This window comes from Oncorhynchus tshawytscha, linkage group LG03 (genome assembly GCF_018296145.1).
Source record: "Oncorhynchus tshawytscha isolate Ot180627B linkage group LG03, Otsh_v2.0, whole genome shotgun sequence".
NCBI classification, from domain to species: Eukaryota; Metazoa; Chordata; class Actinopteri; order Salmoniformes; family Salmonidae; genus Oncorhynchus; species Oncorhynchus tshawytscha.
Window position 1 is genome coordinate 48576911 of NC_056431.1, and position 14197 is coordinate 48591107.

Below are 14197 nucleotides of genomic sequence, written 5' to 3' on the forward strand. Positions count from 1 at the left end.
GAAGCCCTAAGACTTGATTTCTGTCTGTCCACAGAGCGTGCGTGGTCCTTGGGGTGGTCTTCATCTTGTCCTCCCTGTGTATTCTAGGAAAAGCAATCCATGACCTGGCCACCAAGCTGCTTCCAGAAGTGGTGAGAGACCCCCCACATACACAGATGTGCACGCAAGCATGCAAGCACACACACACACACACACACAATCATAGGGCGATTACATACCCTGTATTTTCAGAAGCTTTTCTCAAATGCTTCCCCGTGTTTTATACTGTATGTACTGGCAGGTGGCTTTTTATAGCCCCAGTTTGTGCCTGTGACGTCAACGAATGCCGCCGGTTCCTCTGTCTCTCTCTGTTTCACCTGCCCATGTGATGGAGTGCAAGAGCTGCTGAAGTAAAGGCGAGGAAAAGGAAGCAGTGAAAATAGTGACTAGTTTATGACACTAATCCCGGAATAGTCTCATTTCGCTGTTGCCAGGCAATGCAACCTTTCCTACACCTCTGTAGATTGATGCATCAAAAACATCAACAGGACTAAAGTTACCGAATCAAAACAACTGTTCAGAGATTTCCATTCTAGGTAGACAACTAGATACACTATGCACTAGCAGCTATGAGAGCAGAATTAGCACTTTTTCAGATTTAGCCCTTACAATTTCTTTCTTTATATATTAAGTCCACAATTTGCACATATCCTATGTGTTACTGCAATGTTTGAATGAATGCAAATATATTTCCACTCTCTCTCCCTGTTTTCCTTATTTGCTGTATTGGTTTGTAAATTAGTGGTTTCTCTCTCTGATTTGGAGCCGACACCTGTAATCAGTGGAGCAGAAGGACTGATAAGTCTTTTAAGTCTGCTCCATGGCAACAAAGTGCCAACAGCTGCTGTGCGATGCAGCCACTGGTCTGAAAACGACCAATTAGCTGCACATTACCACGTCAGGAAGTACAGACCTACAGCCCAGCCTAGCCTTGATCTCTGTTGTAAGGATAGAGATGGAGAGAGGGAAATGGGTCGAGAGAGAGTGGGTGGATAGGAATAGAGGGAGGGAGAGTGAATTGGGGAATAGAGGAAATCGTGTGCGAAGGGGGGGTAGGTAAGCAGTGAGAAGGAGCGAGAAAATGAGAGGTAGAGAGAGACAGAATCAGAGCGAGGGGAGGAGTGATAGTTTGAGATGAGTGCCTGTGAGGGGATATCTGTTTGAACCAGCAGCTCTGCTATGTTAATCAAGCCAGTGAGTCTTGTGCTCAGGAGGATATGCATGTCCGGGGAGGGCCCATCACTGGCTCTTCTTCTGGCGCATGCAAGCACAATCTAAAAATATCTGCAGTATTTCAGCTCTCTCTCTCTCTCTCTCTCTCTCTCTCTCTCTCTCTCTCTCTCTCTCTCTCTCTCTCTCTCTCTCTCTCTCTCTCTCTCTCTCTCTCTCCAATTCAATTCAATTCAATTGGCTTTATTGGCAAGGGAAACACACACGTTTTGACATTGCCAAAGCAAGTGAAATATCAACTGTACACATATCCTGTTCATTCTGGCCCTTCTTTGGACAATGTGTTCTGGGACAGGTAGCGTGTCCCATGAACAGGTCAGGATTCCATAGCCGCAGGCAGAACAGTTGAAACTGGAGCAGCAGCACGGCCAGGTGGACTGGGGACAGCAAGGAGTCATCATGCCAGGTAGTCCTGAGGCATGGTTCTAGGGCTCAGGTCCTCCGAGAGAGAGAAAGAAAGAGAGAAAGAGAGAATTAGAGAGAGCATACTTAAATTCACACAGGACACCGGATAAGACCGGAGAAGTACTCCAGATATAACAAACTGACCCTAGCCACCCAACACATAAACTACTGCAGCATAAATATTGGAGGCTGAGACAGGAGGGGTCAGGAGACACTGTGGCCCCATCCGATGATATCCCCGGACAGGGCCAAGCAGGAAGGATATAACCCCACCCATTTGCCAAAGCACAGCCCCCACACCACGAGAGGGATATTTTCAACCACCAACTTACCATCCTGAGACAAGGCCGAGTATAGCCCACAAACATCTCCAACCAAGACAGGAAGATCACATCAGTAACTCAACCCACTCAAGTGATGCACCCCTCCTAGGGACGGCATGAAAGAGCACCAGTAAGCCAGTGACTCAGCCCCTGTAATAGGGTTAGAGGCAGAGAAACCCAGTAGAAAGAGGGGAACCGCCCAGGCAGAGACAGCAAGGGCGGTTCGTTGCTCCAGAGCCTTTCCGTTCACCTTCACACTCCTGGGCCAGACTACACTCAATCATATGTCCCACTGAAGAGAGGAGTCTTCAGTAAAGACTTAAAGGTTGAGACCAAGTCTGTGTCTCTCACATGGGTAGGCAGACCATTCCATAAAAATGGAGCTCTATAGGAGAAAGCCCTGCCTCCAGCTGTTTGCTTAGAAATTCTAGGGACAATTAGGAGGCCTGCGTCTTGTGACCATAGCGTACGTGTAGGTATGTACGGCAGGACCAAATCAGAGAGATAGGTAGGAGCAAGCCCATGTAATGCTTTGTAGGTTAGCAGTAAAACCTTGAAATCAGCCCTTGCCTTAACAGGAAGCCAGTGTAGGGAGGCTAGCACTGGAGTAATATGATACATTTTTTTGGTTCTAGTCAGGATTCTAGCAGCCGTATTTAGCACTAACTGAAGTTTATTTAGTGCTTTATCCGGGTAGCCGGAAAGTAGAGCATTGCAGTAGTCTAACCTAGAAGTAACAAAAGCATGGATTAATTTTTCTGCATCATTTTTGGACAGAAAGTTTCTGATTTTTGCAATGTTACGTAGATGGGAAAAAAGCTGTCCTTGAAACAGTCTTGATATGTTCGTCAAAAGAGAGATCATGGTCCAGAGTAACACCGAGGTCCTTCACAGTTTTATTTGAGACGACTGTACAACCATTAAGATTAATTGTCAGATTCAACAGAAGATCTCTTTGTTTCTTGGGACCTAGAACAAGCATCTCTGTTTTGTCCGAGTTTAAAAGTAGAAAGTTTGCAGCCATCCACTTCCTTATGTCTGAAACACAGGCTTCTAGCGAGGGCAATTTTGGGGCTTCACCATGTTTCATTGAAATTTATAGCTGTGTGTCATCCGCATAGCAGTGAAAGTTAACATTATGTTTTCGAATGACATCCCCAAGAGGTAAAATATATAGTGAAAACAATAGTGGTCCCAAAACGGAACCTTGGGGAACACCAGAATTTACAGTTGATTTGTCAGAGGACAAACCATTCACAGAGACAAACTGATGTCTTTCCGACAGATAAGATCTAAACCAGGCCAGAACTTGTCCGTGTAGACCAATTTGGGTTTCCAATCTCTCCAAAAGAATGTGGTGATCGATGGTATCAAAAGCAGCACTAAGGTCTAGGAACACGAGGACATATGCAGAGCCTCGGTCTGATGCCATTAAAAGGTCATTTACCACCTTTACAAGTGCAGTCTCAATGCTATGATGGGGTCTAAAACCAGACGGAAGCATTTCGTATACATTGTTTGTCTTCAAGAAGGCAGTGAGTTGCTGTGCAACAGCTTTTTGTAAATTTTTTGAGAGGAATGGAAGATTCAATATAGGCCGATAGTTTTTTATATTTTCTGGGTCAAGGTTTGGCTTTTTCAAGAGAGGTTTTATTACTGCCACTTTTAGTGAGTTTGGTACACATCCGGTGGAAAGAGAGCCGTTTATTATGTTCAACATAGGAGGGCCAAGCACAGGAAGCAGCTCTTTCAGTAGTTTAGTTGGAATAGGATCCAGTTTCCAGCTTGAAGGTTTAGAAGCCATGATTATTTTCATCTGTGTCAAGAGATATAGTACTAAAACACTTGACGGTCTCTCTTGATCCTAGGTACTGGCAGAGTTGTGCAGACTCAGGACAACTGAGCTTTGATGGAATACGCAGATTTAAAGAGGAGTCCGTAATTTGCTTTCTAATATTCATGATCTTTTCCTCAAAGAAGTTCATGAATTTATTACTGCTGAAGTGAAAGCCATCCTCACTTGCGGAATGCTGCTTTTTAGTTAGCTTTGCGACAGTATAAAAAAGAAATGTCAGATTGTTCTTATTTTCCTCAATTAAGTTGGAAAAATAGGACGATCGAGCAGCAGTGAGGGCTCTTCGATACTGCACGTACTGTCTTTCCAAGCTAGTCGGAAGACTTCCAGTTTGGTGTGGCGCCATTTCCGTTTACATTTTCTGGAAGCTTGCTTCAGAGCTCGGGTATTTTCTGTATACCAGGGAGCTAGTTTCTTATGAGAAATGTTTTTAGTTTTTAACCTGTAGTGACACCCCATCCCGTGAACGGGACCATTGTCATCATCTGACACTAATTAGCATAACGCAACGGACATAAATCTTCCTAGAAAATATTCCTATTCATGAAAATCACAAGTGAAATATATTGGAACACAGCTTAGCCTTTTGTTAATCACCCTGTCATCTCAGATTTTCTAAATATGCTTTACAGCCAACGCTAGACAGGCATTTGTGTAAGTTTATCATAGCCTAGCATAGCATTATGCCTTGCTAGCAGCAGGCAACCTTGTCACGGAAATCAGAAAAGCAATCAATGTTACGGTTTTCTTCCATCGAGAGAGAGTCGGACCAAAATGCAGCGTGGTTAATTCGATACATCTTTAATGATGAAGAAAACACGATAAATACAAAAACAATAAACGGAACGTGAAAACCTATACAGCCTATCTGGTGACAATAAACAGAGACAGGAACAATCACCCACGAAACACTCAAAGAATATGGCTGCCTAAATATGGTTCCCAATCAGAGACAACGAGAATCACCTGCCTCTGATTGAGAACCGCCTCAGGCAACCATAGACTATGCTAGAAAACCCCACTAAGCCACAATCCCAAAACCTACGAAAAACCCCCATACACAAACACACCACAAAATAAACCCATGTCACACCCTGGCCTGACCAAAATAAATAAAGAAAACACAAAATACTAAGACCAGGGCGTGACAATCAAATTAAATAGTTTTTTTGATGAACTTCGGATGGTTTCACTCACGAGACTCCCAGGTAGACAGCCAAAGTTCATTTTTTCCCAAAATATTATTTTTGTAGGCGAAATAGCTCTGTTTGTTCTTCACGTTTGGCTGAGAAATTGCCCGGAAATTGCGGTCACCACAACGCCGAAATATATTCCAAAGTAGCTCCATAATATCGACAGAAACATGGCAAATGTTGTTTAGAATCCATCCTCAAGGTGTTTTTCTAATATCTAATCGATAATATATCCGTCGGGACAATTCGTTTTTCACAAGGAACGATTGGAGTAATGGCTACCTCTGTATTTTACGCGAGAATCTCTCTCGGAGCCACCATGTGACCACTTATGCAATGTGGCCGCCTACGGCTATTCTTCAACTGAAATGCGTAAAACTACGTCACAATGCTGTAGACATCTTGGGGAATACGTAGAAAGCGTAAGCTCGTTGATGGTACATTCACAGCTGAATAGGGAGTCATTGGAACGCAGCGCTTTCAAAACCTGGGGCACTTCCGGATTGGATTTTTCTCAGGCTTTCGCCTGCAACATCAGTTCTGTTATACTCACAGACAATATCTTTACAATATCTTTAGCTGTCAATTATATGCATATTCTAGCATCTTTTCCTGTCAAAATATCCTGTTTAAAACGGGAACGTTTTTTTTCTCCAAAAATTAAAATACTGCCCCCTAACACCAAGAGGGTATTAACTGATTTTTGTCTTCTGACGTCCTTGGGTAGGCAGAGGGAGTCTGGAAGGGCATCAAGGAATCTTTGTGTTCTCTAGGAATTTATAGCACAACTTTTGATGCTCCTTGGTTGGGGTCTGAGCAGATTATTTGTTGCAATTGCAAATGTAATAAAATGGTGGTCCGATAGTCCAGGATTATGGGGAAAAACATTAAGATCCACAACATTTATTCCATGGGACAAAACTAGGTCCAGAGTATGACTGTGACAGTGAGTAGGTCCAGAGACGTGTTGGACCAAACCCACTGAGTCGATGATGGCTCCGAAAGCCTTTTGGAGTTTGTCTGTGGACTTTTCCATGTGAATATTAAAGTCACCAAAAATGTGAATATTATCTGCTATGACTACAAGGTCCGATAGGAATTCAGGGAACTCAATGAGGAGCGCTGTATATGGCCCAGGAGGCCTTTAAACAGTAGCTATAAAAAGTGATTGAGTAGGTTGCATAGATTTCATGACTAGAAGCTCAAAAGACAAAAAACATAATTTTTTTGGTAAATTGAAATTTGCTATTGTAAATGTTAGCAACACCTCCACCTTTGCGGGATGCATGGGGGATATGGTCACTAGTGTAACCAGGAGATGAGGCCTCATTTAACACAGTAAATTCATCAGGCTTAAGCCATGTTTCAGTCAGGCCAATTACATCAAGATTATGATCAGTGATTAGTTCATTGACTATAACTGCCTTTGAAGTAAGGTATCTAGCATTAAGTAGCTCTATTTTGAGATGTGAGGTATCACGATCTTTTCAATAATGGCAGGAATGGAGGAGGTCTTTATCCTAGTGAGATTGCTAAGGCGAACACCGATGTCTGGTTAGACTGTAAACTCTCCCTCCAGACTCACATTTAAGCATCTCGAAACCAAAGTTAAATCTAGAATTGCCTTCCTATTTCGCAACAAAGCTCCTTCACTCATGCTGCCAAACATACCCTCATAAAACTGACTATCCTACCGATCCTTGACTTGGCGATGTCATTTACAAAATAGCCTCCAACATTCTACTCAGCAAATTGGATGCAGTCTATCACAGTGCCATCCGTTTTGTCACCAAAGCCCAATATTCTACCCACCACTCCGACCTATATGCTCCCGTTGGCTGGTCCTCGCTACATATTCGTCGCCAAACCCACTGGCTCCAGGTCATCCTTAAGTCTTTGCTAAGTAAAGCTCCGCCTTATCTCAGCTCGCTGGTCACCATAGCAACACCCACCCGTAGCACACGCTCCAGCAGGTATATTTCACTGGTCATCCCCAAAGCCAACACCTCCTTTGGCCGCCTTTCCTTTCACCCAATAGACATGGGAATTTATAAACATTGTCAGGATGTTAGGAAGTGCAACTCAGTTTCCACCTAATTTTGTGGGCAGTGTGCAGATAGCCTGTCTTCTCTTGAGGGCCAGGTTTGCCTACGGCGTCCTCTCTCAATAGCAAGGCTATGCTCACTGTGTCACAATTTTTTGAAGCATACTCGGACCAAGGCGCAGCGTGAATGGAGTTCCACATCTTTATTATGTGAAACTCAAAACAAGAAACAAACAACGACTGTGCAGTACTGAGGTGTAACATGCACTGACTCAAAAACAAGATCCCACAAAAAAAATAGTAGAGAAATGGCTGCCTAAATATAATCCCCAATCAGAGACAACGATAAACAGCTGCCTCTGATTGGGAACCATACCAGGCCAACATAGACATAAAACAACCTAGATAAACCACCCTAGTCACACCCTGACCTAACCAACATAGAGAATAAAAGGCTCTCTATGGTCAGGGCTTGACACACTGAGTCTGTACATAGTCAAAGATTTCCTTAATTTTGGGTCTGTCACAGTGGTCAGGTGTTCTGCCACTGTGTACTCTATGTTTAGGGCCAAATCACATTCTAGTGTGCTCTGTTTTTTTGTTAATGCTTTGCAATGTGTCAAGTAATTATTTATGTGTTTTCTCATGATTTGGTTGGGTCTAATTGTGTCGCTGTCCTGGGGCTCTGCAGGGTCTTTTTGTGTTTGTGAACAGAGCCCCAGGACCAGCTTGCTTAGGGGACTCTTCTCCAGGTTTATCTCTCTGTATGTGATTGCTTGGTTTTGGAAGGTTTGGGAATCGCTTCTTTTTAGGTGGTTGAAGAATTTATTTTCTGGATTTGGATAATTAGCGGGTATCAGCCTAACTGCTCTGCATGCATTATCTGGGGTTTTGTGTTGTAAACTGAAGATATTTTTGCAGAATTCTGCGTGCAGTCTCAATTAGGTGTTTTTCCCGTTTTGTGAAGTCTTGGTTTGGGAGTGGACCCCAGACCTCACAACCATAAAGGTCTCTATCTCTGTCTCTGTTCAGCCTCTTGTTAATAAGCCCCCAGAATACTCTTGGTTCCTGTTTAGGTAGCTGCTGGTAGGCTGGTTGTTTCAGTAGAAGAGGGCCTGTGTGGTCTAAGCTTTGTAAGCCTCAGCTGTCTGGTTAGATGTGTTACTCAGGGCATAGCTTCCGGCAGAGTGTAAGAGAAGTAGAAGAAATAATGTGAGTTAATTTGGTGCTGTATAATACAATTTAGTGACTGAACTGATCCATAAGATCTGTCTTTACACAGACATCCACCCTCACACCAACTCTTTAAAGATCTCTCTCCATCTCTCTCTCTCTCTCTCTCTTTCTCTCTCTCTCTCTCTCTCTCTCTCTCTCTCTCTCTCTCTCTCTCTCTCTCTCTTTCTCTCTATGTCTATGTGTTGATATCCCTCTCCATCCTCCTTCCATTGACTCTAAACATGGATGAGTGTGATGGGAGTGAGTTTAACAAGCTTTGATTCATTCAATGTCTTGGCCTTATTGGTCCAAAGACTAATTTAGCTGTCTCTCCTCAGTAGGCTCATCAATACTGTACTATACTATACTATACTATACCAGGGCCTGTTGCCAAATCAAACCTACACCTGGGGTCTCCATCAAGCCACACACACACATCTGCCTTGGCGCCTCATTTATCAAAGGGGCATGTGCACAAAAAAGACTCTAAACCTAAACTCTAAAGGTTGGTATTTATACATCTTGAACTTGAAGAGAAAGTGTGTGCATCTCCACGCAATCTCTCAGACCATGCGTACATACAACTTCTAGTGGTTGATCAAGCAAATATAGTTATTTTGGGGGAAATGGAGATGTTTGATGCACAGGAATTATAATGATGGTAGGCTAATAAAAACATTAAAACGTAGGCCTAATGATAAAACAGATGCATTTGCCTTTGGTAAGAAGATCACATAGCAGCATGTTGACTAATATATTTATTTTACTTTTATTATATGGGCCTAAATCATGATCATATTGCAGGGCATGTCTCTCCTCTGCTACACAATAAATATTAGGCTACCATTTATCGATTGTTCATTCAATAGCCAACCATGCCTGAAAGTAAATAGACCGGTAGCCTATGACAGTATGGGTAGCCTACAGTATTGCTGGGTGATCGGAGCGCGACATCATAGACTATTTAATCCCAGGCGGGGTTAAAATCCCAGGCGGGGTTGTAACATGGCTCTTGTTTATCAATGAAAACATGCGTATATGTTGACAGTTTGATAAACCCTAATAATTTGGAACATGCAAATCCTACAATCTCCACGTACGCCTGAATTTTGTAAGAAATGTACATGAGAGGTTATCCATCAACCGGACAGGATTAACTGGCCTGGGTCCTAGTTAGACACCAAGTATGGTAGATAGGGGTCATTGCTCCCAATTCAGACTGGGGAGGACTGGGGGGTAGAGAGTGATCAGGCAGATGGCCTCATTTGGTGTGTATATATATATATGTGTGTGTGTGTGTGTGTGTGTGTGTGTAGCAGTGTATGGATGTGATTCCTATCATGTCCACCCTACTGCTCCCTCAGAGTGCCCAGTGAGTTTGAAGCCTCATTAAAAATGGAGGAGGGATATTGGTTTCCCAGCTGCTGTGTGGGAGAGGACCTTTAATTTGAACCAGGGGAAAACAACAGAAAGAAAGAAAGAGAACGAAAGACACCTTCTGTATTTCCTCTCTCTCTCTCTCCCTTTCTCTCTCTCTCTCTCTCTCTCTCTCTCCCTCTCTCTCTCTCTCTCCCTTTCTCTCTCACTGTCTCTCTCTCCATTTATCTCTCAATCTCTCCCTCTCTCTCTCTGTCCTGCCCTCTTTCTCTCTCTCTCTCTCTCTCTCTCTCTCTCTCTCTCTCTCTCTCTCTCTCTTTCTCCCTTTCTCTCTCACTGTCTCTCTCTCCATTTATCTCTCAATCTCTCCCTCTCTCTCTCTGTCCCGCCCTCTTTCTTTCTCTATCTCCCTCTCTAGCCTCTCTCCCTCTCTTTCCCTCCCTCTCTCTTTCCCTCCCTGTCTCTTTCCCTCTCTCTCTCTCTCGCCCCCCTCTCTCTCTCTCTCTCTCTCTCTCACACACACACACACACACACACACACACACACCCAACAGTCTCGCAGCCAGTAGGTGTTTAAGTCTGAACACGTCAAGGGAAGACAAGATATCTACACATTAGAGGGAGGAACAAAAATACGTGTTGTTCAGTTTTGATGCCAGACTGCAGTTTGACCTTATACTGTAAAGGCTTGTGATGTAAAGAATGACGCATTAACAAAACAAGAATCTAAAAAACAAGATTGACACTATTGAGTTTTACAGAGAATAAACATTTATATCTAATAAAAAATAAATCCTACTCCATGTACAAGGCACTGAAATTGACCATCCTATTAACAGTAACAAGATATGTGGCATATTGCATCAAGACAACATGTCTACACTAAGCTGATTGTCATCTCTTTGTTTTACTAATACTCTAATACTGTATCATGTGTTTGTAAAGCAGTGTGTTATTACCAGGCTCCTCATAAATGTAATGACCTTGTGGAGAGGAGAGGCACCTGATCAGGCCTCTGATCCTGGCTGTGCAATATTAATGATACTGCTGAGGACAAGAGCACCCTGTAACCCTGTGACTCATCACTCTATATTTACTACTTTTTCCCCTTTTTATTCTCTCCCCTCTCTCTCCCCTCTCTCACTTTCTCTCTCTCAGGATGACTTCCTCTTCAGTGTGTCTATTGTCAGTGGGATTGTATGTATCATCCTGGCTGTGTTCAAGTTCCTGCTGGGGAGAGTGCTGACCAGTAGAGCCCTCATCACTGACGGTAGGCTGGGAAAGACTGACTCACATGTCCAAATTCCAAACACACATGCGCACGCGCACACACACACAAACACACAAACACACACACACACACACACAGAGAGAGAGAGACACTGCACACACACTTGCACTCACAAATACTGAGGGCTTACACAGCATGCCTTGTTGAACTGAAGCCAATTAAAGTAGAGATATAAGGCCTGGTGCCAGAGAGGTGAGAGCAATGGAAGAGAGGCGGAAAAACAAATGAAGGTAATAAATAAGAGCTGGAGGCGACTGGTGTACGTGGTTCAGCTGTAGACGCTCCGCCCCTTCCCTCCATCCCCCTCCCCTTCTAGACTCCTTCCTCTCTTTATCTCTGTCTTTATTGTTTTTTGTCTCTGTCTCTGTCTCATGCTCTCCACCCTGTCTCTCCAGCAGGCTTCACAACACACACAGCAACAATCCAATAAACCTGATGTTGCTGTTCTGCTTTCAGACCGTCCACTTATCTCCCACTAGACACATATGGAGGCAGGTGCTAGATCGAAGCACATGACTGACTGGTTAGGAAAGGGTCTCTGTCTTTCACTCTGTTTCGGGGGTGCAGGGGAGCTCACCTGCACTGTTACCACAGGCATTGGAATAATCAAAGAGGTTTGACTCTGACTGACTGGATTTGCATGTCAGATATTCAGAATAGAGTATCTTCGTATATTTTAGTTCTAAAAGAGTGAAAGAAAAGGAAACGTCATTGTGCAGATTTGTATGATAGCCAGGTAAATGCACATGCACATAAACTCAGACTGCTGAATGAGAACACACCTGGTTTGTTTTATCAGATGTGAAAAGGTAGATGTTGTTATTTATTATAGCCCATCTCCTTTACTTTGCCTAATCAACATGTTCCATTTTCCCTCTTGTGGTTATTGATGTGGTTCTTCTCTGTGGCTGTAGCTTTTAACTCCATGGTGGGGGGCATCATGGGTTTCTCCATCCTCATCAGTGCTGAGGTGTTCAGACACCACCCTGACGTCTGGTACCTGGACGGATCCATCGGCGTCATCATCGGACTCATCATCCTCGCTTACGGTGTCAAGTAAGAGACATGTAGCCTACAAACACACACACATACAAATGCAAACAGACGCACAGACACGCTCACAAATGTAAACAGACAATCACATGTCAGACAGTCACATGACACACCTGTACACACACTCATATTATGCACAGACACCCACATACCCATTATATACTGTATTCTATTATATTCTATTGTATACCCATTATATACTGTATTCTATTCTATTATATACCCATTATTTACTGTATTCTATTATATACCCATTATATACTGTATTATATTATATTATATACCCATTATATACTGTATTATATTATATTATATTATATTATATACCCATTATAAACTGTATTCTATTCTATTATATTATATACCCGTTATATACTGTATTCTATTATATACCCATTATATACTGTATTCTATTATATTACATTATATACCCATTATATACTGTATTCTATTCTATTATATACCCATTATGTACTGTATTCTATTCTATTATATACCCATTAAAAACTGTATTCTATTATATTCTATTATATACCCATTATATACTGTATTCTATTCTATTATATACCCATTATATACTGTATTCTATTAAATTATATTATATACCCATTATATGCTGTATTCTATTCTATTCTATTCTATTATATACCCATTATATACTGTATTCTATTATATTATATTATATACCCATTATATACTGTATTCTATTATATTATATACCCATTATATACTGTATTCTATTCTATTATATACCCATTATATACTGTATTATATTATATTATATTATATACCCATTATAAACTGTATTCTATTATATTCTATTATATACCCATTATATACTGTATTCTATTATATTATATATCCATTATATACTGTATTTTATTATATTCTATTATATACCCATTATAAACTGTATTCTATTCTATTATATACCCGTTATAAACTGTATTCTATTCTATTAATTTTAAACGGTATTATATTCTATTCTATTCTACTATGCCGCACTGACATTGCTCATCCATATTTGTATATATTCTTAATTCCATTCCTTTACTTAAATGTGTGTGTATTGTGTGTATTGTTGTGAAATTGTTAGATATTACTGCACTGTCGGAGCTAGAAACACAAGCATTTTGCGACACCCGCAATAACATCTGCTAAACACGTGTACATGACCAATAAAATTTGATTTGATTAGCCATAAATAGGAACACATATTGACACGTGCACATATGCACACACATTCCCCCATGGGGAAAATAAAGTATTTATCTTATCTTACATTATACACAGTCAATCATCTAATGTCTTATGACACATCTTGTCTGCCCTTGTATCCCACAATATATCTGTCTTCTCTCCCTTCAGACTGCTCCTGGACATGGTACCCCGGGTGAGACAAACCAGGAACTACGAACGCTTTGAGTGAACGCTCCTAGGACCAGGGTTACACCTGATGCACCCCCTTCCCCTTCCCCTCCCCGCCCCTCCTCTCTTTCTATCTCACACACACACACATAAGCACACACACACACACACACACACACACACACACACACACACACACACACACACACACACACACACACACACACACACACACACACACACACACACACACACACACACACACGCACACACACACACACACACACACACACACACACAGGCCCTAGCCTGGAGAGACTCTGAGGGCAAAATAGTAAAAGACATTATGATGTTGTTGGCGTGTTGGCCAACCTCTCAATCAAGGTTTTCCCACCTAGCCACCCCTTTCTAACTATTTGTCTTTACCTCCTGTCCATCATTATTACTATCCAGAAAGAGGGAATGAAGAGGTGAGAAAAAGGATTATGAAGAGGCTGGCATTAACGGCAGGTCCAGAGAGATCAGCATTTGTTTGCCATGTGTATCTGAACCCACTGCTGTTGCTAAGCGACCTAGAACCCCTGGCATTTTTTGAGGCACAAGATCCTTTTCATATTGCCCAAACCTTTTTTATGTTCCAACCCTGATTAGTATAAACTTCTGTGACTTTCAAAATCCCTATGCATTGTTAGAATCTGAATCATTTATAATGGTGGAATCATGCCACTACTTTCTGCCCTTGTCTGTTTTCACAGATCTCTATGGTTCTGTGTGTGAGTCTCCATTGCTCTTTGAGATTAGAAG

At 42.1% G+C, this 14197-nt stretch overlaps 1 protein-coding gene across 2 annotated transcripts in view; it reads left to right on the top strand.

Annotated features, from left to right (window-relative positions):
- The window catches only part of LOC112246703 (transmembrane protein 163-like), an 82452-nt gene extending 68893 nt beyond the window's left edge, over positions 1-13559 (top strand). For both annotated transcript variants that reach the window (XM_024415192.2, XM_024415193.2), the window contains exons 5-8: positions 35-131; positions 10840-10951; positions 11887-12028; positions 13394-13559. In XM_024415192.2, coding sequence (XP_024270960.1) covers positions 35-131; positions 10840-10951; positions 11887-12028; positions 13394-13454 — 412 coding nt within the window. In that variant the 3' untranslated portion in view covers positions 13455-13559. The remainder of the gene's footprint in view (positions 1-34; positions 132-10839; positions 10952-11886; positions 12029-13393) is intronic.
- The last annotated feature ends 638 nt before the right edge of the window (positions 13560-14197 follow it).